The sequence below is a fragment of the Hylobates moloch genome, unplaced genomic scaffold (assembly GCF_009828535.3).
Source record: "Hylobates moloch isolate HMO894 unplaced genomic scaffold, HMol_V3 SCAFFOLD_1, whole genome shotgun sequence".
Classification (NCBI taxonomy): Eukaryota; Metazoa; Chordata; class Mammalia; order Primates; family Hylobatidae; genus Hylobates; species Hylobates moloch.
In genome coordinates, this window is record NW_026652276.1 from 104313772 (window position 1) to 104340054 (window position 26283).

General features: G+C 46.3%; 1 protein-coding gene across 2 annotated transcripts; it reads left to right on the top strand.

Annotated features, from left to right (window-relative positions):
- The first annotated feature begins 908 nt into the window (after positions 1-908).
- LOC116810393 (RB-associated KRAB zinc finger protein-like) lies at positions 909-17850 on the top strand. Of its 2 annotated transcripts, none has more exons than XM_058444243.1 (5): positions 909-1346; positions 2502-2560; positions 9114-9240; positions 9503-9598; positions 15961-17850. In XM_058444243.1, the coding sequence occupies exons 2-5, from the start codon at positions 2546-2548 to the stop codon at positions 15975-15977; spliced, it is 255 nt and encodes an 84-aa protein (XP_058300226.1). In that variant the 5' UTR covers positions 909-1346; positions 2502-2545; the 3' UTR covers positions 15978-17850. The 2 variants fall into 2 exon arrangements, with proteins under 2 accessions (XP_058300226.1, XP_058300231.1); XM_058444248.1 differs by lacking the exon at positions 15961-17850 and adding an exon at positions 10633-11315.
- Positions 17851-26283: the final 8433 nt, after the last annotated feature.

Here is a 26283-nt window from a genome sequence, read left to right on the forward strand (position 1 = left end):
CTGGAGCTTCTTAACCTTTAGGCGGGGTAGAGACATTTAAAACGGCCCCTAAACTTGGGGAGCGCGTAAAGCTCATAGGCTGGAGCTTCTTAACCTTTAGGCGGGGTGGAGACATTTAAAATGGCCCCTAAACTTGGGGGGCGCGTAAAGCTCATAGGCTGGAGCTTCTTAACCTTCAGGCGGGGTAGAGACATTTAAAACGGCCCCTAAACTTCGGGGGCGCGTTGGCTCATGGGAAATAGAGTCCGTTACTTGTCCTGGGACCCGTGGTGGGTGTCCTGGGAGGCGGACTTCCGGTGCACTCCTGCGCGTGTGCACCTCTCCCTGCGTGCGTGTTCGCGCGTGCGCGCCGCCGCACTGCCCTCGCTTCCTGCGCGTCTTCAGGTCACCGCTTGCTCTGGTTCGCAGGCTTTGGCCTCCAGTGGACGAGAATCACCGAGCCTGCGAGGCTGGACGCTGACCGCCTGGGCCAGCACCTAGGCGGGCGGGAGCTGTGAGGGCCAGGGTTCGCGCGGGTGGGGTAGAGGCTCGAGCCGGGACCTCCGAGCGTGAGCCGCGGAGCCGGCGGCGCCGGGGCCAGAGGGGCCGGGCGGGAGGTGGCGGAGGTGGCGGCGGAGGCGAAGGGGTGGCGGGACCTGGGCCTGGCCCGTGTGTGTCCTCGGCGGCCTGGCCCCGGCCGTCGCTGTATGGTGAGCCCCAGGGAGGCAGATCTGGGCCCCGAGAAGGACACCCGCCTGGATTTGCCCGGTAGGCCCGGCCCGGGCCCCTCGGGAGCAGAACAGCCTTGGTGAGGTGGACAGGAGGGGATCTCGCGAGCAGACGCGCGCGCCAGCGACAGCAGCCCGCCCCGGCTTCTCGGGAGCCGTGGGGCAGAGGCTGCGGAGCCCCAGGAGGGTAAGTCTTGGGTTTTCGGGCCCGGAGCGAGAAGGGCCTGGGTGAAGTCGCCGTGTGTTGGGGACCTTAGAGTGTGGGGCAGAGGGAGGGTCCCGGTCGCTTGCAGGAGAGACGTGTGTTGGGTTTGAGGGCAGGGTCCAGCTGCACCGAACAGGCGCTGCATGGGAAGATCTGGGAGGACGAGGCTTACAGAGGCGTGGAGGGTGTCACCAGCCTTAGCTGCGGACGTCGTCTCCACTCCCCTCTAACCCCTAACAGCCCTTCCTCCTCCTCTCCGTACTCCAGATTTCCACCGCCTCTAAACGTCCGTCAGCACCTCTGTTCTCTCATTTAAGTTTCTGCTGATTCCCCCCTTAGATCTGCCCTGGGAGAATCGTAGTAATGCAGGAGCAGTCCGCAGGGATTCTCTCCTGCTGCCTCAGTTGCTAGGGGAAGAAACTGGGCCTTAGCAGGTGGGTGACTTGACCAGGTCACGGGCTTTGTGGGTAGAGCTGCTCATAGTAGAACTCAGGAGTCTTATCTCCCAGGCCAATGTTCTTTCTCCCGTATCCTAGTTTTCTTAATAGAAGATTATTAGGTGCAGCAATAACCAAGTTCAGTTAGATAATTTAGAAACAAAGCCATATTTTATACACATTCATTTCATTTCTGAGAGCTCACATACTCAATTCCTATGGCTTTGATTTTAAGCAGTTTAAAGAGACAATAAGAAAATGTGGGCGGAATGCAGTGGCTTACACCTGTAATCCCAGCACTTTGCGGGGCTAGGGCAAGAGTATCCCTTGAGACCAGGAGTTAGACACCAGCCTAGACAACATAGGGAGACCTTGACTACAAAAAATACAAAAGTAGCCAGGCATGCTGGGATGCATCTGTGGTCCCAACTACTCAGGAGGCTGAAGTGGGAGGATCAGTGGAGCCCAGGAGGTCGAGGCTGCAGAGAACCGTGATTGCACTGCTGCACTCCAGCCTGTGTGGCAGATTGAGACCCTGTCTCAACAAACAAACCACAAAAAGCATGAGCCGTATAATGGGATTTTTTTTTTTCTTTTTGCACCTTGTATTTGATGATGGCAGACTATTTGTAAAAGGAATCGTGTTACCCATGAGAGTCTAACTCATCTAATTACTACCTGATTATCTTAGAGTTACAAGTGCATTCTTCCCCTATCACTTTTTTTTTTTTTTTTTTTTTTTTTTGAGACAGTGTCTCTCACCCAGTCTGGAGTGCAGCAGCGTGGTCTCGGCTCACTGCAACCTCCACCTCCCAGGTTCAAAGGATTCTTGTGCCTCAGCCTCCTGAATAGCTGGGACTACAGGCATGTGACACTATGCCTGGCTAATTTTTTTTTGTTATTTTTAAGTAGAGACAGGGTTTCGCCATGTTGGCCCAGGCAGGCGGATCACTTGAGGTCAGAATTTGAGACCAGCCTGGCCAACATGGCGAAACCCTGTATCACTCTTTTAGACCCTTCTGAGTGTTTGCAGGTTGAGTGTTCACAGGATGTTAATCTATTGAGCTTTCTTTTGTGGTTCTTATGCAGGAGATTTCTTCCTTTGCAGGCCGGAGCACTCATGATTTCAATGACCTGCTTCTGCCCCTCTAGGTCTATCAGCCACAGTCTCTGCAAGTTTCCAAGAGCAGCAGAAAATGAACACATCACAAGTGAGTTTTCCTGCTTGTGTATATGTTCCTCAACTTTATTTTATGATGCATTTTAAGAGGTTCGTAAGGATTCATACTTTTTTTTTCTTTTTTTTTGAGATGGAGTCTTGCTCTGTTGCCCAGGCTGCAGTGCAGTGGCATGATCTCGCTTCACTGCAACCTCCACCTCCTGGGTTCAAGTGATTCTCCTGCCTCAGCCTCCCGAGTAACTGCGATTACAGGCGTGCGCCACCATGCCCAGCTAATTTTTTGTATTTTTTGCCAGGATGGTCTCGATCTCCTGACCTCGTGATCCGCCCGCCTCGGCCTCCCAAAGTGCTGGGATTACAGGCGTGAGCCACCGCGCCCGGCCTGCCTATTTGCATCTTTATATCTAAAGTATTCTTTCTTATAGGCAGCAAGATTTGGATCTTGCTTGTTTTCATCAGTCTATTTCTGTCTCCTAATTGGGGATGTATAGACCGTTTACATGTAATGTGATTATTGATAAAACTAGTTAGGTTATGGTCTGTTGTCTTTGCTTTCTTTTAGCCTCATCTTCTTTGTTTCTGTTTAAAATGTCTTTGTTTGTCTTCCTTCCTTTTGATTAGTTGAGAATTTTTTATGATTCTACTTTATATCTTTTGTTGGGTTTTTAGCTATCACACTGTTCTGTTATTTTAGTGAGTTAGAATTTATAGTATGCAACTTTAATTGTCACAGTTTATTCTTTTTTTTTTTTTTTTTTTTTTTTAGTGACGGAGTCTCGCTCTGTCACCCAGGCTGGAGTGCAGTGGCGCAATCTCAGCTCACTGCAAGCTCCGCCTCCCGGGTTCACACCATTCTCCTGCCTCAGCCTCTCCGAGTAGCTGGGACTACAGGCGCCCGCCACCACGCCCAGCTAATTTTTTGTATTTTTAGTAGAGACGGGGTTTCACCGTGGTCTCGATCTCCTGACCTCGTGATCCGCCCGCCTTGGCCTCCCAAAGTGCTGGGATTACAAGCGTGAGCCACTGCGCCCGGCCAGTTTATTCTTAAGTCAAATCCATTTTTCTTAGAGTAAGAGAAGCTTACAATAGGATACTTCCATTTCTCTCCTCTTGGTCTTTACACCGTTGTTCATTTTATTTTTACAGGTGGTATCGGTGCCACACACAGTCTATTACGTTGTTGTTAATTAAACAGTTATTATTTATTTATTTAATTATTTATTTATTTATTTATTTATTTTGAGACAGAGTCTCACTCTGTCCCCCAGGCTGGAGTGCAGGGGTGTGATCTCGGTTCACTGCAACCTCTGCCTCCCGGGTTCAAGTGATTCTCCTGCGTCAGCCTCCTGGGTAGCTGGGATTACACACACCCACCACCACGCCTGGCTAATTTGTGTGTTTTTAGTAGAGACAAGGTTTCGCCATTTTGGCCAGGCTGGTCTCGAACTCCTGACCTCAGGTCACCCGTCTGCCTCAGCCTCCCAAAGTGCTGGGATTACAGGTGTGAGCTACCACACCTGGCCCAGTTATCTTTTAAAGAGATTTAAGTAATGAGAGAAAATACACAGTTACCATTTCTGGTACTCTTCATTCCTTTGTGTAAATCTAAATTTTTATTTGCTGTCATTTTACTTCTGCCTGAAGGACTTTCTTTAACATTTCTTCTAGTTGATCATGAATTATTATATGTCTGCAAATGTCTTCATTGTGTCTTTGCTTTTAAAGGTGTTTTTGCTGGATTTTTCTCCACAGTGCTTTAAATATGTTTCTCTGTTGTCTTCCTGCTTACATTTTTTTCTAAGAGAAATCTGATCTCATACTCATGTTTGTTCCCCTATATATAACATGTCTTTTTTTCTTTCCCCCCTTATTGTTTTAAACTTTTTTTTTTTTTCTTCAGATGGAGTCTCGCTCTGTCGCCCAGGCTGGAGTGCAGTGGCACAATCTCGGCTCACTGCAAGCTCCACCTCCCGGGTTCACACCATTCTCCTGCCTCAGCCTCTCCGAGTAGCTGGAACTACAGGCACCCGCCACCACGCCCGGCTAATTTTTTGTATTTTTAGTAGAGACGGGGTTTCACCGTGGTCTCGATCTCCTGACCTCGTGATCCGCCCGCCTCGGCCTCCCAAAATGCTGGGATTACAAGCGTGAGCCACCGTGCCCGGCCTGTTTTAAACTTTTGTCACTAGTTTTAGACAATTTGATTGCAGTATGTCATGGTATCATTTTTTTCATGTTTCTGTTTTGGGGATCATTGAACTTCTTAGATCTTGGGTTTATGGTGTCATCACTTGGGGAACATTTTTATCATTATTTCTTCAAGTACCCACCACCTCCCCTCCATTGATTCTTGTTGCCTGTATATTAGGCCACTTGAAATTTCCCACAACACACTGTTGCTCTTTATTTGCTTTTATTTTATTTTTTTTTTTTTGAGACGGAGTCTCGCTCTTTCCCCCAGGCTGGAGTGCAGTGGCGCGATCTCGGCTCACTGCAAGCTCCGCCTCCCAGGTTCACGCCATTCTCCTGCCTCAGCCTCCCGAGTAGCTGGGACTACAGGCGCCTGCCGCCGCGCCCGGCTAGTTTTTTGTATTTTTAGTAGAGACGGGGTTTCACCGTGTTAGCCAGGATGGTCTCGATCTCCTGACCTCGTGATCCGCCCGTCTCGGCCTCCCAAAGTGCTGGGATTACAGGCGTGAGCCACAGCGCCCGGCCTCTTTATTTGCTTTTAATTCTTTTTTCTCTGTTTCATTTTATGTAACTTCTGTTGCTGTCTTTATATTCACTAATCTCTTTTTGCCACGATGCTGTTAATCTTTTCCAGTATAATTTTCATCTCAGATATTGTAGTTTCTGTCTGTAGAAGGTTAGCGTGGGTCTTTTTTACATCTTGCCTGTCTTGATTTTTTTGAACATTTGGAATGGAATGATAAACTCTCTCAGTGCTCTGTGCCGGTTGTAAAATCTGTGTCAATTCTGGGCCAGTTTTGATGGACTGATTGTCTTCCTTATGGGTTGTAATTTCCTGCCCATTTTCCCGTCTCACAACTCTTTCTCCTCACATCTGCCTCTGTTCTTCTTCCCTGTTCCGTGGCCTGGAATCACTCACAGCAGAAGTTGATTGGTTCACCTTGTTTATTTCTCATCACTCATAGATAACTCTCCTGCCTGATAATCAGTGCCTTGAAAACCATTGCTGGCCAGGCGCGGTGGCTCATGCCTGTTATCCCAGCACTTTGGGAGGCCGAGGTGGGCGGATCACGAGGTCAGGAGATCGAGACCATCCTGGCTAACACAGTGAAACCCCGTCTCTACTAAAAATACAAAAATTAGCCGGGCGAGGTGGCGGGCACCTGTAGTCCCAGCTACTCGGGAGGCTGAGGCAGGAGAATGGCGCGAACCCTGGGGGGCGGAGCCTGCAGTGAGCCAAGATCGCGCCACTGCATTCCAGCCTGGGCGACAGCAAAACTCTGTCTCAAGAAAGAAAAAACAAACAAACAAAAAAACCATTGCTTCAGCCCGGGCGTGGTGTCTCATACCTGCAATCACAGTACTTTGGGAGGCTGAGGTGGGAGGTCACGAGGTCAGGAGTTCGAGACCAGCCTGGCCAACACGGTGAAACCCCATCTCTACTAAAAATATAAAAATTAGGCGGGCGTGCTGGTGCACGCCTGTAATCCCAGCTACTCGGGAGGCTGAGGCAGAAGAATCGCTGGAACCCAGGAGACGGAGGTTGCAGTGAGCCGAGATTGTGCCATTGCACTCCAGCCTGGAAGACAAGAGCGAGACTTCATCTCAAAAACAAAAACAAGAACAAAAACAAAAAAACAAACCATTGCTTCTTATATGTTCTCTGTTTTATTTTTCTGTCTGTTTTTGATTTTGTTGTTCTTTGGTGTGTGCTGTTTCAGGTTGGAGGGTATATCCAGTACCTGTTAATTTATCACACCTGAGGGCAGAAGTCCTCATGTCTCTCTATATATGTTTTTTCTAATATATATATATTTTTCTTTGTAGAAACAGGGTCTTGCTATGTTGCTAAGGCTGGTCTCAAGCTCCTGGCCTCAAACAATCCTTATGCCTCAGCTTTCCAGAGTGCTGGGATTACAGGCATGAGCCACCGCACCTGGCCTGGATCCAGTTTTATCCGTGTCCAAATGTTTTTTTTCACTGAGCTGTTTTTGATTTTCTTCTACCTCATATGAACTGTAGTGTCAGCTTATCTAGTTCCAGGAAAAAGCTTTTTGGTATTTTTATTGGGATTGCATAAAGTAATTTAGGGAAACTGATATCTTTGTATTATTAAGTTGATCTTAATAATACAACTAATTTTGTTGTTGTTGTTGTCTTTGGATTTTTAGTAAAGATGGGGTTTCACCATGTTGACCAGGCTGGTCTTGAACTCCTGACCTCAGGTGATCTGCCCACCTCGGCCTTCCAAAGTGTTGGGATTACAGGCGTGAGCCACCGTGCCCAAGCACTTTTACTTTTTCTTATAGTCCTCTAATTGTTTTCTCTTTTCTAGTTGTATATAATGAGCATTTTATTAATACCTTGTTCTTGATCTTAGTGGGAAGATATGTAGTTTTTCCCTGTTAAGTAAAATCCTGACTTTTGGACTGAGAAGACTGAGGCATAAGAGTGTGTGTGTGTGTGTGTGTGTGTGTACACACAAACTGTATATATGTGCTTGTGTGTAATTGAAATACATATGTCACATATATGTAGTATTGCATATTAGGGTGTAATATTTATATTTGTGTATATAAATAATATTGATGTTAGTGAAGTATCCATCAGTTTCTATTTTCTTTAGTTTGTTTTTTTAAATCAGCTTTTTCTCAAGCTTTTTCAAGTATCTACGTGGATACAAGATTTTTCTTTGCTGTATTATAGTGGCTTATCATATTAATAGATTTCCAAATATTAAACTAGTCTATATTATTGGAATAAGTCCTATTTGGCTATTGTATATTATGTTTTTAATCTGGTACTGGATTTTGTTTGGTTATGTTTCGTTTTGGGTATTTGTATTGATGTTAGTGGTATTGGCATGTAATTTTATGTTATTTATTGGTTGATCAGTCTTCTAACCCCTACCACCTCCTTGCCTTCTGGACTAACTTAACCCGGAAGGTTATTACTCTCTTTCGGTGATTTTATCAGCTCCTGTGGCCTGCCTGTGGATAAGCTTGGATGTTCTGCTTTAGTTTCTCAGCCCACCAGCCTAGCAGCTCTGCCTTGGAGCCGCTATCTCTTGGGATCTACATGGTCCTAGCTGTATCACTGGGTTTGAACCCCTTGTTGATGTGTTCTTTATAAATAACAGGATAATGCAACATGCTTACTGGGCACTTCCTTTTTCTAAACTACAAGTTTGGGCGGGGCATGCTGGCTCAAGCCTGTAATCCCAACACTTTGGGAGGCCAAGGCAGGTGGATTGCTGGAGCCCAGGAGTTTTGCATTTTTCTTTTTTTTTTTTTTTGAGACAAGGTCTCACTCTGTTGCCTAGGCTGGAGTGCAGTATTGCATTCACAGCTCACTGCAGCCTTGACCTCCCAGGCTCAAGCCATCCTCCTTCCTTAGCCTCCCAAGTAGCTGGAACTACAGACATGTGCCATGATGCCCAGCCAATTTTTTAAAAAAATTTTATTTTTAGCAGAGATGAGGTTCTTACTGTATTGCCCAAGCTGGTCTCGAACTCCTGAGCTCAAACGATCTTCCCATCTCAGCCTCCCAAAGTGCTAGGATTATAGGCATGAGCCACCATGCCCAGCCCCAACCTCTTAAAAATTGAAGCTGCTTCATGTTTGCCATTGGTACTTTTTACACCTCATCATATTCTTCTTCCCCTTCATCCCATTGAGTACACAGTTCATCTTTAAGGACTTCAAGTTAACTGAGTCTGTGAAGCCTAACTGATGGCATAAAGTGAAAATAATTTGATCCTCTTTTGTTAAATCATTCTGCACTTGTCTGCATTACTCTAATAACAGCTTTGGGCATTCATTCATTTAACAAATATTTATTGCTGCAAGATTGAGATGTTTGAGATAAAACTCAGCCATGCAGATAGCCAGAGGCCACTGGCTATGAGAATAAAAGAGCCAAAAGAACAAGGAGCTGAAACTAGATGAGGGCCCCAGAGCAGTGAGTTAGGAAGAAGACCAGGAACTGAGTGGTGGGTGCTCCAACATGAAGAGGTCCAGGAGAAGGGGATGGCCTGGCAGCAAAGAAGACTAAAAGAAGTGACAAGGAGTAAAATGCTTGTGTTTGTTTACATGTTTATCTCCTTATTAGGTTGTCCGCTTTCTGAGAGCAGGCATGGTGTTTCACTCATCTCATATCCACAAAACTCAGTTCAGTTGCAAAATAGGAGCTCAGTTGTGTTTTGGGTTTTTATTTTTGTATATATATAAAGGACCCCAAAGGATATGTGTTTCCAATATGATTTCCCTTCCATAATCTGTAACATAAAATAAGGTATACAATGTTCATGGTTAACTTTACAAGTGAGCTTTGTAAAATGTTATCCCCCTATCCCTTTTCCATATCTCCCAATTCTCATCATGTTGCCATTACAGGGGCCAGTGTCATTCAAAGATGTGGCTGTGGATTTCACCCAGGAGGAGTGGTGGCAACTGGACCCTGATGAGAAGATAACATACGGGGATGTGATGTTGGAGAACTACAGCCATCTAGTTTCCATGGGTGAGGATAGCTTGCTTTCTGAATGCTCTCAGTTGAATGAGGTTTTATCCTTGAGTTTGAAGAAATAAGCGATGACACCATTTAATTCCTTGTGGGCACTAGCTGGGGTGTTTATATTATTCTTCATTGAAAGATTCTAACTTTGATAAGGTAAAAAATGGAGCATTTTTGTTATGCAGCTTATGAGGTGGCAACATCTTGTACTTCGGAGATTCTGAAGCCAAGCAGCTTGCCCAAGTGCTTCTTCTTTTCCCATTAACAGGATATGATATCACCAAGCCAAACGTCATCATTAAGTTGGAGCAGGGAGAGGAGCCGTGGATAATGGAAGGTGAATTTCCATGTCAATATATTCCAGGTAAGTTAGTAGAGTATCACATGTTAAAAAATGCTCATCCCAGACCTTTGGGAGTGACTAAAGAGTTGTTTATATGTACTCGGTACCCTCAGTAACACCTCCCAACCCCCAAATATCACTTTCCTTCCTGCACGCATACCACATGCTCATACATGAACTCTTTTGTTGATTTTACATCTGATTTACACTGGTAGGGATTTTTTCATTCTAACCTGTGCTGGGGACCCATTCACTTCCTCTTTCTCCAGCATTATCGGTAACTTATTTACTCCCTCGCCATTACAGAATTGTTGTGGGCTTTTTTGTTTGTTTGTTTGTTTGCTTTTTGGAGACAGAGTCTTGTTCTGTCACCCAGGCTGGTGTGCCCTGGTATGATCTCAGTTCACTGCAACCATCACCTCCCAGGTTCAAGCGATTCTCCTTCCTCAGCCTCCCGAGTATCTGGGATTTCAGGTGCATGCCACCATGCCTGGATAATTTTTGTATTTTTAGTAGAGAAGGGGTTTCGCCATGTTGGCCATGCTGGTCTTGAACTCCTGGCCTCAAGTGATCTGCCCACCTCAGCCTCCCCAAGTGCTGAGATTACAGTCCTGAGCCACTGCTCCTGGCCTTACAGAATTGTTTTGTTTTGGGGTATTCAGAAGTCTGACATAAAAATTAACTTGAGACTTTTATGTTCATTCTTTTTATCTTCCATGTTCTTTCCTTCCTTGCTTTAAAAAATACCTTGGACTTATTTTCTGCCCTCGATTTTATTTATTTCTTTAGGCATTCAGATACCAAAACCTCATCCTCCACCTATGCTTGTGAATTCAGTCACAGCTTGTGGTGTACGTTATTTCCCAAAGTCCATGCTCAGTTGATGTGATGATATAGCACTGCCTCAGCTTTCCTCTCTTTCCCCAATGCTCATTTATGACCTGTCTGTGTTCATTTCCCCTTCCCCATAACTGGAATCATGCTCTGTGTGTAGTAGACATTCAGGAAGTGTGAATTTCATAAGTGAATGTCGGTTCCTTTTCTTGCCTTTTCAGGAGTGTCCTCCTAGAACCTGTTTTCTACTTTTTTGGTTTTCCTTGTAGCCCATAAAAGAGTTTATCTAATCTCAACTTCCAAGACATTTTTTCCTGTGTATTTTTGCAGCTTGCCTCCAAATTGATATGTCTGACACTTTTAACCTAGTTGAATATTTTACTTGACAACATAGCAGTACCAGTGAGATAGTTCACTTCCTTCTGAAAATGTCTGATGATAAACTGTGCACATTCCAAAATCATGAATTCTATCTACCTTCTTCACCTCCCAGTATTTGATTGTACTAGTCTTCTCTCCATGGTTTGTGTTCTTTGTCTTTTGTGAAATGCCTTGCAGATCGTCAGCACATTCTGTTTCTTTTGACATTAGTGTTCAGTATTCTCCCATACCTGGATTACAGTGGATCCATCTTCCATTCAAATGATCGTTGTCCTTTTCCTTCATCTGCATTTTACTTGCTGAGATAATACATATTTTCCCTTCCTTTCTTCCTCTCTTTCCTCCCTCCCTCCCTTCCTTCCTTCCTTCCTTCCTTCCATTTTGAGACGGATTCTTGCTCTTGTCGCCCAGGCTGGAGTGCAATGGCATGATCTCGGCTCACTGCAGCCTCCCCCTCCCAGGTTCAAGCGATTCTCCTGCCTCAGCCTTCCAAAGTAGCTGGGATTACAGGTGCACGCCACCATGCCTGGCTAATTTTTTTTTTTTTTTTTTTTTTTGAGACGGAGTCTTGCTCTGTCGCCCAGGCTGGAGTGCAGTGGCGCAATCTCGGCTCACTGCAAGCTCCGCCTCCCAGGTTCATGCCATTCTCCTGCCTCAGCCTCTCCGAGTAGCTGGGACTACAGGCGCCCGCCACCACGCCCGGCTAATTTTTTGTATTTTTAGTAGAGACGGGGTTTCACCGTGGTCTTGATCTCCTGACCTCGTGATCCGCCCGCCTCGGCCTCCCAAAGTGCTGGGATTACAAGCGTGAGCCACCACGCCTGGCCGATTTTTATATTTTTAGTAGAGATGGGGTTTCACCATATTGGTCAGGCTGGTCTCTAACTCCTGACCTTGTGATCCACCTGCCTCAGCCTCTCAAAGTGCTGGGATTACGGGCCTGAGCCACTGTGCCCTGCCTACTTATTTATTGAGACAGAGTCTCACTCTGTCACTGAGGCTGGAGTGCAGTGGTGCAATCTTGGTTCACGATAACCTCTGCCTCCCAGGTTCAAGTGATTCTTGTGCCTCAGCCTCCTGAGTAGCTGGGATTACAGGCACGCACCATCACACCCGGCCTATTTTTGTATTTTTAGTAGAGACAGGGTTTCAGTCTGTTGGCCAGGAGTTCACTCTGTTGAACTCCTGGCCTTGTGATCTGCCCACCTCAGCTTCCCAAAGTGCTGGGATTACAGGCGTGAGCCACTGCACCCGGCCTCCTTCATTTAATTTTAAATTGTGGTTAAAAAAACACATAACACGGCTGGGCGCGGTGTCTCACGCCTGTAATCCCAGCACTTTGGGAGGCCGAGGTGGGCGGATCACAAGGTCAGGAGATTGAGACCATCCTGGCAAACATGGTGAAACCCCATCTATAAAAATACAAAAAAATTAGCCAGGCGTGTTGTTGGGCACCTGCAGTCCCAGCTACTTAGGAGGCTGAGGCAAGAGAATGGCATGAACCTGGGAGGCGGAGCTTGCAGTGAGTGGAGATCGCACCGCTGCACGCCAGCCTGGGCGACAGAGCCAGACTCCATCTCAAAACAAAAAAAACATAACATACAATTTACCATCTTAACCATTTTTAAGCGTACAGTAATGTTAACTGTATTTGCATTGTTGAGCAATAAACTTTAACGTTGTGCATTATGTGTTGGGTTTTGTCAAGCACGTGACAGCGCGTGGTAGGTGTGGAGTGTGGCTCGTCAGCAAGCGCTCTGGCAGGTCGTGCTTTCGCCATCTTAATCCCTACTTCCTGTGCCTCCGCTCCCTTGGGTCCCAGGATCCCACTCCTTCGATGAAACTCAGTCTTCCGTCTCTGCTTGGTGCTCTTGCCCTGGTTTCTGCTCAACTCAGCACCCTGTCTCTGTTCCCCAAAGTTCTGTTTCTGTTCTGCACTGCCCCCTCCCCTTGCCCCCATTTTGTCTTTTTTTTTTTTTTTTTTTAAGAGACAAGGTCTCAGCCGGGCATGATGGCTCACACCTGTAATCCCAGCACTTGGGGAGACTGAGGCGGGCGGATCACCTGAGGTCAGGAGTTCCAGACCAGCCTGGCCAACAGAGTGAGACTACTAAAAATACAAATATTACCTGGGCGTGGTGACACGTGCCTGTAGTCCCAGATTGGAGGCTGAGGAACGAGAATTGCTTGAACCCAGGAGGCGGCGGTTGTGGTGAGGAGAGAATGCACCACTGCACTCCAGCCTGGGCGACAGAGCGAGACTCTGTCTTAAAGAAATAAATAAAGTCTCTTTCTAGGCCAGGCATGGTGGCTCACGCCTGTAATCCCAGCACTTTGGGAGACCAAGGCGGGTAGATCACCTGAGGTCAGAAGTTCAATACCAGCCTGGTCAACATGGTGAAACCCCATCTCTACTAAATATACAAAAACTAGCCGGGCGTGGTGGCGGGCGCCTGTAATCCCAGCTAGTCAGGAGGCTGAGGCAGGAGAATCGCTTGAACCTGGGAGGCAGAGGTTGCAGTGAGCCGAGATCGCGCCATTGCACTCCAGCTGGGCAACAAGAGTGAAACTTCGCTCAAAAAAAAAAAAAAAAAAAAGGCCGGGTGCAGTGGCTCAAGCCTGTAATCCTAGCACTTTGGGAGGCCGAGGTGGGCGGATCACGGGGTCAGGAGTTCGAGACCATCCTGGCCAACATAGTGAAACGCTGTCTCTACTAAAAATACAAAAAAATTAGCAGGGTGTCGTGGCGGGCGCCTGTAGTCCCAGCTACTCGGGAGGCTGAGGCAGGAGAACGGCGTGAACCTGGGAGGTGGAGCTTGCAGTGAGCCGAGATGGTGCCACTGCACTCCAGCCTGGGGGACAGAGCCAGACTCTGTCTCAAAAAAAAAAAAAAAAAGAAAAAACTCTTTCTAGAGAGAGTAGAGAGAGAAAGAGATGAGAGAGAGAGAGAGGTCTCTGTCTCTGTTGCCCAGGCTGGGAGTGCGGAGGTGCTATCATGGTTTACTGCAGCCTCCAACTCCTAGACTCAAGAGATCCTCAACCCCACCTTCCAAGTAGCTGGCACTACAGGTGCGCACAGCTGACCATGCCTGGCTAATTTTAAAAGTTTTTTTGTAAAAATAGGGTGTCCCTATGTTGCCCAGGCTGGAGTGCAGTGGTGTGATCACAGCTCATGGCAGCTTCGAACTCCTGGGCTCAAGCAACCATCCCACCTCAGCTTCCACATAGCTGGGACTACAGGCTTGCCCACCACGCCCAGCTAATTTTTAAAAATTCTCTATTGAAGTGGAGTCTTGCTGTGTTGCTCAGGCTGCTCTCCAACTCCAGACCTCAAGCCGTCCTCCCACCTCTACCTTGCAAAGTGTTGGGATTACAGGCATGAGCCACAGCACCCGGCCTGTCTGTTCTGGACACACTTGGAGCACTTCCTGCTCTTCCACACCATCTCAATGACCAGGATTGTCCAGATGGCTCCTAAAGGCTCCTAACAGGGCATATCATGTGAGGACTGCATTTCATCTGTTTGTAGGACAGTTGTATGTACCTTCTTCATACCTCAGACCCTGTCTGTATCTGAAGTGGTGGTATTTGCTTCCTCTCCCAGCCTTTCACCTCCTGTGCGTTCACTAAATTCACCAGTCACTAAGGCATGAAACTGACAGATTTTACTCTGAACATCCTCTTCCTTCTGGGAGGTGCCAGGTCCTAGACAGCTGTCTCCATTTTTCTGTTCTTTGCATTCTCACTGCTCTCCCCCGGCCCCTCCTTCTGTACTTTAAGTATTAGCTTGCCTATTGCAGTAGTCTTCTCTTTGGTCTTCCTGATTGCCGTCTCCTTCTGCCATCGTTCAGTCTACCCATTCTCTTGAGACTAATCTTCCTAAAGCATGGATCTAAATATATCATTTAGGCCGGGCGCAGTGGCTCACACCTGTAATCCCAGCACTGTGGGAGGTGGAGGCAGGCGGATCACCTGAGGTCAGGAGTAGAGACCAACCCGTCTCTACTAACTATAGAAAAATTAGCCAGGCGTGGTGGTGCATGCCTGTAATCCCAGCTACTCCAGAGGCTGAGGCAAGAGAATCACTTGAACCCAGGAGGCGGAGGCTGCAGTGGGCTGAGATCACGCCACTATTCTCCAGCCTGGGTGATAGAGCACGACTCTGTCTCAAAATGAATAAATCAATCAATCTCTCATTTACCTGCTCAAAAACTTTCAGTGGCTCCCAACTGTGGTCAGTTTAGATGCTTAGCTCATTAGAATGCCATCCAAGCTCTAGATCTGTGGCTTTCAAGCTGGGCTTTGAGACGCATCATGAATTCAAAAGGGAGAGTAAGGGGAAGCAGCTGAACTGGGGATTTCTGGTTTTCTAGCCTGGTGTTAATCTTTGGGTTTTATTCCTTTTTCAGATTGTGCTTCCATTTAAAAAATGAGTTCCAGTTTAAAAAATATATATATGCTGGACTGGGCATGGTGGCTTATGCCTGTAATCCCAGCACTTTGGGTGGTTGAGGTGGGCAGATCACTTGAGCCCAGGAGTTGGAGGTCAGCCTGGGCAACATAGGGAGACCCCATTTCTACAAAAAAATTAACAAATTAGCCATAAGTGGAGGCATGTGCTTGCAGTCCCAGCTATTCAGGAGGCTGAGGTGGGAGGATTGCTTGAGCCCAGGAGGTCAAGGCTGCAGTGAGCTGTGATAGTGCCACTGCACTCCAGTCTGGGTGACAGGGTGAGACCCTGTCTCAAAAAAAAGAAAAATAGTTCAATTAGCTGGGCATGGTGGCACGCACCTGTAGTCCCAGCTACTTGGGAATGCTGAGGTAAAAGAGGATTGCTTGAGCTCAGAGTTCTCAGGTTGCAGTGAGCTATGATTGTGCCACTGCACTCCAGCCTGGGCGAGAGTGATACCCTGATTCTGTTAAAAAAAGAAAGAAAGAAAAGTGCTTGAAAACCATTGCAGTAAATTATCCATTCTAAACTATTTTTGGCCATGACTCCCACTATTTACCCATCCCACGAAGTGTTCATTTCCTACTTCTATTAGAACATGTCACATTCATTCACAAAATATGTATTGATCATTAACTATTTGCCTGCCACTGTTAAGCACTGGGAGTAAAGCAGTGAACTGAACACGTTACCCTAATAATTTTACACTTTATTGCAGGAAAATATGGACACTAAAATATATGTGTCAAGGCCGGGCGTGGTGGCTCATGCCTGTAACCCTAGCACTTTGGGAGGCTGAGGTCAGGAGTTCGAGACCAGCCTGGGTAACATGGCGAAACCCCATCTCTACTAAAAATACAAAAATTAGCCAGAAATCGTTTGAACCTGGGAGGCTAAGGTTGCAGTGAGCCGAGATCATGCCACTGCACTCCAGCCTGGGCAACAGAGCAAGACTCTGTCTCGAAAAATAATAAGAATAAATAAAATAAAATAAATGTGTCAAATGGTGACAATTACTGTGAGGGGAAAAAAGTTCCTTGGGAGTGGGAAGTGATTACTTTTTATGAAGTGGTTGAGAAAGGCCTCACTGATAAGATACTTAGAGAGCTGAAGGAGGTGGAGAGAGAGCCAGCTTATCTCCAAAGGAACAGCATTCCAGAGAGGAATATGCATGGCATGTTTAGAACAGCAGGAAAAGCCAATGAGGCTGGAGCGAAGTTCAGCAAAGGCAAAGGCGGAGAGAGTTGTGATCCAAGAGGGAGCAAGGAGTCATGTCACGCCTTGATGGGGATCGTAAGGACTGTCTTTTACTCTGAATAAAATGGGAATCTTGCAGGTTGAACGGAGGACTAATGAGATTCAACTCAATGTTTTTAAAAAGATCTCTCTGGCCTCTCTGTTGAGAACAGTTCATAGGAGAACTCTGGTCAAAACAGGGGTACTGGTTATAAGGCAGCACTCCAGGCAAGACAAGCCAGAGGTATGGATAAGAGAGGCAGCCGCAGATAGAAGTGGTCACATGCAGGATGTATTTTGAAAGTAGACCCGGCCAGGTGTAGTGGCTCAGGCCTGTAATCCCAGCACTTTGGGAGGCCAAGGCTGGAGGATCACTTGAGCCCAGGAGTTGAAGGCTAGCCTGGGAAACCTAGCAAGACCCATCTCTAAAAATATAAAAAGTTAGCTGGGGTTGGTGGTGCGTGCCTGTAGTCCCAGGGACTTGGGAGGCTGAGGTGAGAGAATTGCTTCAGCCTGCGAAGTCACGGCTGCAGTGAGCTGTGATCATGCCACTGCACTCCAGCCTGGGCAACAGGGCGAGACCCTGTCTAGGAAAAAAGAAAAAAGGAAGCAGACCCAAAAGATTTGCAGATTCTTTGCATGCAGTGTGTAAGAGAAAGAGAGGAGTCAAGGATGACTCCAGGATTTTCGTTACGTGAACTTTAAGAATGGAGTTGTTATTTATTGAGTTAGCAAAGACTGCAGGAGAAACACATTTGTTGGGAGAGTGTGAAATTGGGGATTTGGTCGTGCACGTGTTAGGTTTATTTTTTTCTTAAAAAAATTTTTTAATGTTTTAAAAATAGACAGATGCGGTCTCACTGAGTTGCCCAGGCTGGTCTCAAACTCCTGGGCTCAAGCAATTCTCCCGTCTTGACCTCCCAAAGTGTTGGGATTATAGGCGTGACCCACTGCACCTGGCTTTGCACATGTTAAGTTTGAGGTGTTTGTTAGATATCCAAATGGAAACATCAAGTAGGCAGTTGCATATGTGGGTTTTGAGTTTAGGGATGAGATTGAGATGAAGATAAAAATGCTGGAGTCAGGCGTGTTGGCTCACACCTGTAATCCCAACACTTTGGGAGGGCAAGGTGGGTGGATCACCTGAGGTCGGGAGTTTGAGCCCAGCCCGGCCAACATGGCGAAATACTGTCTCTACTAAAAATACAAAAAATTAGCCAGGTGTGGTGGCGGGCGCCTGTAATCCCAGGTACTAGGGAGGCTGAGGCAGGAGAATCACTTGAACCTGGGAGGTAGAGGTTGCAGTGAGCCGAGATTGCACCACTGCACTCCAGCCTGGGTGACAGAGTGAGACTGTCTCAAAAAAAAAAAATGCTGGAGTTTCAATGTGGAAACAGAATTTGGACTTAAGAAACGGGACAAGATACCTGGGAAGGCATTGTATAGTTTGTCTCCGACTGGCAAAGATGAGTTCTTTGAGAGGAGAGGCTCTGTTTTATTTTGTGTTTCTGTGTTTCTTTTTCTTTTCTTTTCTTTTCTTTTCTTTTCTTTTCTTTTCTTTTCTTTTCTTTTCTTTTTTTTTTTACTTCTGCCTCCTCGGTTCAAGCAATTCTCCGGCCTCGGCGCCCGAATAGCTGGGGATTATAGGTGCCCACCACCACACCTGGCTAATTTTTTTGTATTTTTAGTGGAGATGGGGTTTTATCATGTTGGTCAGGCTGGTCTTGAACTCCTGACCCCAGGTGATCTGCCCACCTTGGCCTCCCAAAGTGCTGGGATTACAGGCGTGAGCCACCGTGCCCAGCCTATTTTGTGTGTTTCTGATACCCCCTAGCACAGTTCCTCACACATAGGTAGGTGCTCAATGAGTGCTTATTACACTGAGCAGGGACTTTGTGATGCAAATGACTGTATCCCCAATACCTAGCACAGAGTGGTACCCAGCAAATATTTGACAAATAAATGTGTATTTGAATAAAGTGGAAAAATGTTAACTGCCATGGGAAATGTCAGAGACTGGTATTCCAGATCATGATTTCTCTCAAGATCACTCAGCTGGTCACCACCACAGGATTTATTCTGCCCGCTTTATATTACATTTTTTTTTTTTTTTTGAGACAGAATCTCGCTCTGTCGCCCAGGCTGGAGTGCAGTGGCGCACTCTCATCTCACTGCAAGCTCCGCCTCCAGGGTTCACACCATTCTCCTGCCTCAGCCTCCCAAGTAGCTGGGACTACAGGCATGTGCCACCACGCCTGGCAAATTTTTTTGTATTTTTAGTAGAGATGGGGTTTCACTGCGTTAGCCAGGATGGTCTCGATCTCCTGACCTCGTGATCCACCCACCTCGGCCTCCCAAAGTGCTGGGATTACAGGCATGAGCCACCATGCCTGGTGCTTTGTATTAAATTTAAACATACCTGAGCACCAGATTTTTATGCTTTTCTCTACAGTCGTCATATGAGTGAAGGTGGTAATGTGGAACACAGCATTTTCTAAACTTGGCCAAGCAAGAGAACCATCTGTTGAGCTTTTGGCATTATCAGAATATTAGGCATCCCTCCAAAACCTACTGAATCAGAATCTCAGGGGTTGTGCCCTGGAGAATTATTTTTTAAAATTTCACTAGGTGCTTCTGATTTAGCTCGTTCTCTGATGGTATTTGGATAATCAGTCCTAAGGCCCCAGTACCTGCTCTGTCATTGACTATCCTTTTGAGTGAGTCATTTGATCTCTGGCTCTTTTTCCCACTTACAAAAAATGAGGGTGAGAGCTGGGTGCCTAGATTTGTTTGTAATATTTAATCTTATTTTGATGCATGCAGGGTCTGTGCTAATAGCTTCCCTTTTATTCCTGTTGCTGGTCATTTGCATCCTCTCTCTTTGCTTTTTTTTTCTTTGATTAGTCTGGCTAGGGATTTCTTATTTTTAATTGATCTTTTCAAAGAGCCAACATTTGGTTTAATTGATTTGTTAAATGTTTCTATTTTAACTTCACTGATTTCTACTCTTACATTAATTTTTTTTACTTTTATTTTTTGAGATGGAGTCTTGCTCTGTCACCCAGGCTGGAGTGCAGTGGCGCAATCTTGGCTAACTGCAACCTCTGCCTCCTGGGTTCAAGCGATTCTCCTGCCTCAGCTTGGGAGTAGCTAGGATTACAGGCACATGCAATCACGCCTGGCTAATTTTTGTATTTTTAGTAGAGACAGAGTTTTACCATGTTGGCCAGGCTGGTGTTGAACTCCTGGCCTTAAGAGATCTGCCCACCTCAGCCTCCCAAAGTGTTGGGATTAGAGGCATGAGCCACCCCTCCCAGCCTGCTCTTATATTAATTCTATTTCCTTCTTTCTGCTTGTTTTGTGGTTATTTTGCTCTTCTTTTTCTAGTTTCTTAAAATGGAAGCTCAGATTCTTAAGATTTTTTTTTTATTGCTTCTTCTCTAAGCATTTAGGGCTATGAATTTACCTAAAGTTTACTTTGGCTGCATCTCACAGGATTTGGCGTTTTTTTTAAGAGATGGCATCTCCTTTTTTTTTTTTTTTTTTTTTGAGACGGAGTCTCACTCTGTCACCCAGGCTGGAGTGCAGTGGCGCAATCTCGGCTCACTGCAAGCTCCGCCTTCCGGGTTCACGCCATTCTTCTGCCTCAGCCTCTCCGAGTAGCTGGGACTATAGGCGCCCGCCACCACGCCCGGCTAATTTTTTGTATTTTTTAGTAGAGACGGGGTTTCACCATGGTCTCGATCTCCTGACCTCATGATCTGCCCACCTTGGCCTCCCAAAGTGCTGGGATTACAAGCGTGAGCCACCGCGCCCGGCCTAGAGATGGCATCTCCCTTTGTTGCCCAGGTCAGACTGCAGTGGTGCAATCATAGCTCATTGAAGCCTCAAACTCCTAGGCTCTAGGAATCCTCCCACCACAGTGTGTCAAATACTTGGTACTACAGGTATGTGCCACCATGCCCAGCTGACAGGTTTTCATATGTTTTTTTTTTTTTAATTGAGGTGAAAGTCACACACCTTTTTTTTTTTTTTTTTTCTTTGAGACAGGGTCTCACTCTGTTGCCTGTGCTGGAGTGCAGTGGTGTGATTATAGCTCTCTGCAGCCTTTAATTCCTGGGCTCAAGCAATCCTCCCACCTCATCCTGAGTAGCTAGGACTCAAGCTAATTTTTTTTTTTTTTTTTTGAGACGGAGTCTTGCTCTGTGAGTCCAGGCTGGAGTGCAGTGGCGTGATCTCGGCTCACTGCAACCTCCACCTCCCGGGTTCAAGCGATTCTCCTGCCTCAGCCTCCGGAGTAGCTGGGATTACAGGCATCCACCACCGTGCCTGGCTAATTTTTGTCTTTTCAGTAGAGATGGGGTTTCACCATTTTGGCCAGGCTGGTCTCAAACTCCTGACCTCATGATCCACCTGCCTCGGCCTCCCAAAGTGCTAGGATTACAGGCGTGAGCCACTGTGCCCTGCCCGACTCAGGCTAATTTTTTTTTTGTTTTTTGTAGAGATGGGATCTCACTGTGTTGCCAGGCTGGTCTTGAACTCCTGGTCTCAAGTGATCCTCCTGCCTCAGCCTTCCAAGGTGCTGGGATTACAGGCATGAGCCACCACACCCAGTCCACATACCATTTTAAAGCATACAATTCAGGCTGGGCACAGTGGCTCACATCTATAATCCCAGCACTTTGGGAGGCCGAGGCTAGCAGATCACCTGAGGTCAGGAGTTCAAGACCAGCCTGGCCAACATGGTGAAACCCGATCTCTACTAAAAATACAAAATTAGGCGGGCATGGTGGCGCATGCCTGTAATCCCAGCTACTTGAGAGTCTGAGTCAGGAGAATCGCTTGAACCTGGTAGGCAGAGGTTTCATTGAGCCGAGATCACGCCATTGCACTCAAGCTTAGGCAACAAGAGTGAAACTCCATCAAAAGAAAAAAGAACTATAGACAGGATAGTTTCATCTACCTGTCTTCGTGTGTTCAGTGACTTCCATCTGCTCAAATGAATTCAAAATAGTCTAGTGAATTTTTCATTTCCTTTTTTTTTTTTTTTTTTTTTTTTTTGAGATAGAGTCTCACTCTGTCGCCCAGGCTGGAGTGCAGTGGCGCGATCTCGGCTCACTGCAAGCTCCGCCTCCCGGGTTCATGCCATTCTCCTGCCTCAGCCTCCGAGTGTCTGGGACTACAGGCGCCCGCCACCACGCCCGGCTAATTTTTTGTATTTTTAATAGAGACAGGGTTTCACCGTGGTCTCAATCTCCTGACCTCGTGATCCGCCTGCCTTGGCCTCCCAAAGTGCTGGGATTACAAGCGTGAGCCACCGCGCCCGGCCGTTCATTTCCATTTTTTTTTTTTTTTTTTTAGGAATCCGTCGTATCGCCAGGTGAGTGCAGTCGCCATGAAGTCGGCTGCATTCCGGTCAGTTCTCCTGCCTCAAGCTTTTTTTTTTGAGATGGAGTTTCGTTCTTGTCACCCAGGCTGGAGTGCAATGGTGCGATCTTGGCTCACTGCAACCTCTGCCTCCTGGGTTCAAGCAATTCTCCTGTTTCAGCCTCCTGAGTAGCTGGGATTATAGGCATCCACCACCATGCCTGGCTAATTTTTTCATACTTTTCAGCTTCAGACTTTGATTCCTTTAAATAATTTCTATTTTTTTCTTTCTTTTTTTTTTTCTCTAAACTTTAGTTTGTCTATAATACATTCTTTTTTTTTTTTTTTTTTGAGACAGGGTCTCACTCCGTCACCTAGGCTGGAGTGCAGTGGTGCAATCTTGGCTCACTGCAGGCTTGACTTCTCATACTCAGGCAATTCTCCCACCTCAGCCTCCCAAGTAGCTGGGACTACAGGCGCATGCCACCACAGTTGGCTAATTGTTTGTATTTTTTGTAGAGAGGGAGTTTCGCCATGTTGCTGAGGCTGGTCTTGAAATCCTGGCCCCAGGTGATCTGCCCGCCTCAGCCTCCCAAAGTGCTGGAATTACAGGCATGAGCCACTGCCCCTCACCTGTCTATAATATTTTCTATTTCTTTATTGATGTTCTGCATTTTGTTGAGATATTGTTCTCCTTGTATCCTTTAACTCTTTATTCATTGTTTCTTTTAGCTTTTTGAGCAGATTTCAGACAGCTGATTTAAAGTCTTTGTCTAGTACTTTCAATGTCTGTGCTTCCTTAAAGACAATTTGTTTCTTTTGTGAATGGGCTGTACTCTCTTATGTCACTGCATGGTTTGTAATTTTTTTTGAAAATTGGAGTCAGGCACAGTGACTCACACCTATAATCCCTTTTCCCCCCCAAAAAGAAAAAAGTAAAATTAAAAAGAAAAAAAGAGGCCAGGCATGGTGCCTCACGCCTGTAATCTCAGCACTTTGGGAGGCCGAGGTGGGCAGATTGCCTGAGGTCTGGAGTTCAAGACCAGTCTGGCCAACATGGTGAAACCCCATCTCTACTAAAAATCCCAAAACTTAGCTGGATGTGGTGGTATGCACCTATAATCCCAGCTACTTGGGAGGTTGAGGAAGGGGAATTGCTTGAACCAGGGAGGTGGAGGTTGCAGTGAGTGGAGATCACACCACTGCCCTCCAGTCTGGACGACAGAGCGAAGACTCCATCTCAAAAAAGAAAATCAGACATTTTGAGTATTATAATGGGGTAACTGGAAATTATTTTATCCTCCCCACCACCCCTGGGTTTGCTTTTGCTGTGGGCTATAGCTGTTTGTTCAGTGACTTTCTAAACCATTTTTGTGAAGTGTGTCTTCTTTTACATGTGCGGTCTCCGAAAGTCTCTCTGCCATTAGCTTGTGTTCAGCTAGTGTTTTAACAGAGATTTCCTTGAATGCCAGGAGCCAAAGGCGAAAAAAAAAAAAAAGAAAAACCCAGCTCTTTCCATCTTTGTGGATTGCCACTGTGCTGGGGCACTGGAGCAGTCAGTCCTTCAGAGCTTAGCCAGTCTGTGTACAACTTTTTATTTATTTATTTTAAGATGGAGTCTTGCCCTGTCGCCTAGGCTTGAGTGCAGTGGCACGATCTCGGCTCACTGCAGCCTCTGCCTCCCAGGTTCAAGTGATTCTCTGCCTCAGCATCCTGAGTAGCAGGGATTACAGGCTTGTGCCACCACTCCTGGCTAATTTTCCACCACACCTGGCTAATTTTTTTTATTTTTTAGTAGAGACGGGGTTTCACCATGTTGGCCAGGCTGGTCTTGAACTCCTGACCTCAAGTGATCCACCGGCCTTGGCTTCCCAAAGTGCTGGGATTACAGGCGTGAGCCATCGTACCCGGCCTAGTCTGTGTACAGCTTTGCCCTGGGCTTTGCTCCCTGCCTGCAGGGAGGATGGAGAGGAGCCACAGATGAAGGCTCAGCATCCTTTCTCGGGTCTATTCTGAGAATGTGCTCTGCACTCAGCATGTGCATGGCTACTGAAATTCCATAGTACACATGGACACTTTTCAGTACCTGAATTTCCCATAGGAACTCTCCACAGCTTTTCCCATGCTGTCAGCACACCTCTAGTTTGCCTCAACTGTAATCTTTTGCCTAGGCATCAGCGGGGTATGCATTTGATTTACAGTGTTTTCAAGGAATACCCTCTGTGTAGCCACTTTTCTGCCCTGCGTGAGTCTGGGTTAGGTGAAACAAAGGCAGCTGCCCTGTATCAGTCCTTTTGGCAGCCCTCAGGCAGCTGAGAACAGAAAAACACAATGCTTTGAGAATAAGGTCTGCTCTGCTGCCTTGAATACCAGAAACCACACTGGGAATGTGGGCTGCCATCTTCAAGGCTCCCACTGAACTATGGAAGGCTGTGGAGCAAGGGCAAGTTAAAAAACCCAGTTTTCCTACCATTTTGAAGTTGCTTTTTTCTTGATTCAGTGTTCATTTGGAGTATTAGTCAGTTTTCACACTGCTGGAAAGAACTGCCTGAGCCTGGGTAATTTATAAAGAAAGGAGGTTTAATTGATTCACAGTTCCACTTGGCTGGGGAGGCCTCAGGAGACTTACCATCATGGCAGAAAGCGAAGGAGAAGCAAGTACCCTCTTCACTGGGTGGCAGGAGAGAGTGCAGGGGAAACTGCCACTTAAAAACCATCAGATCTTGTGAGAACTCCCTCACTATCACGAGAACAGCATAGGGCGAACCACACCTATGATCCAGTCACCTTCCACCAGGTCCCTCCTTGACCCCTGGGGATTATAATTCAAGATGAGATTTGCGTGGGGACAAAGAGCCACACCATATGATTTGGTTATTGTAAACCTTTGATTATTTTTCTACAGTTCTCATGAAGTTGATTCAGACAGTTTTGCTTGGTTTATCAATGTTTCTGTGGGGGATGGGGACTTGGAGCTACCTACTCTGCCATTTTTGCTGATATCAGTCAACATGTTATATTTTCACTTTTACATAATTCAATATGTTTTCCAATTTCCCTTGCAACTTACTCTTTGACCCATGAATTATTTAGAAGTGTATTTAATTTCCATGTGTTTAGAGATTTTCTGGTTTCTTTTTTAAGTTGATTTAGTTTAATTCTTTTACGGTCACAGAACATATTTTGTATGATTTCAGTTATTTTACATTTCTTAAGATTTGTTTTGGCCAGGCATGGTGGCTCACACCTGTAATCCCATCACTTTGGGAGGCTGAGGCGGGCGGATCACCTGAGGTCAGGAGTTTGAGACCAGCTTGGCCAACATGGCAAAACCCCGTCTCAAAAACACAAAAATTCGCCGGGCATGGTGGTGCATGCCTGTAATCCCAGCTACTCAGAAGCTGAGGCAGGAAAATTTCTTGAACCCAGGAGGCAGAGGTTGCAGTAAGCCAAGATTGCATCTCTGCACTCCAGCCTGGGTGACAGAGCGAGACTCCATCCAAAAAAAAGATTTATTTTATGACCCAGGTTCTGGTAAATCTTTCTGAATCTTCCATGGGTAAAGAATGTGTACCCTGCTGTTGCTGTGTGAAGTCTCCTGTAAATGTCAGTTAGGTTCCATTGGTCGATGATGGTGTTCAGTTACTGTATTGTTTGCTGATTTTCTTTGCTGTTTTTTCCTGTGAATAGTCTAAGCTTCCTATTTCCTGTTTCTTTGTATATTTTATAGTTTTTTGTTGAGAACGTTGCATTTTAAGTGTTATAATGTAATGACCCTCAAAATGTGATTCTCTCAGTCACCTGGGATTGCTGGATTTTGCTTGTTGAGGTCTGGAGCTCTCCTTTTGTTACTTTTCCAAACTATTTTTGCAAAGTGTTTATTCCTTGTGTTTCTGTGGTCACTGAAATTTCTGTGTCATTATCTCTGCAGTCAGCCAGCCACCTAACATCGATTTCCTTAAATAGGTGGCTTTAAATGGGGTGGGGCAGAGGAGTGTTTTGTCTCTTTAATAAACTCTTCTGAAGGATGTCCCTGGGGAAGCCACTATTGCTGAGAGGGCCAAATAAACCAAGGCAAGCATCCGTGCTGGTCCTCAGAGACCCATCGGACCTACCAAAGTGCAGAACCCACGGTTTTGGAGGACAGAGTTCCGTTGCTCGCCCTGGCATCAGCCAGCTGCTTCGGGAACTCAGGCTCAGGAATGGGGGAGTGTTGGCTGGTTGGCACATGCCACTCACTCGTGAAGATCAGCAGCCTCTCCCTTCATTGTTTAAGTATGTCTCTGGTTGTTAGGAGTTTCTGGTCATGTTTCAGAGTTCCAAAAGAGCTGATTCCAATCACTCTTTCTAGCTCAGTGGTTGCTTCAGTGAAGGGACTGACCTCTAGACTACAGTTTCCTACTCTGCCATCTTATGTGACTATTGATATTTATTTATT

Excerpts from the sequence above, each read along its gene's own strand:
- LOC116810393 (XM_058444243.1), top strand. Across the intron at positions 9,241-9,502 it reads CAGCCATCTAGTTTCCATGG|GATATGATATCACCAAGCCA; the intron begins GTGAGGATAGCT and ends TCCCATTAACAG.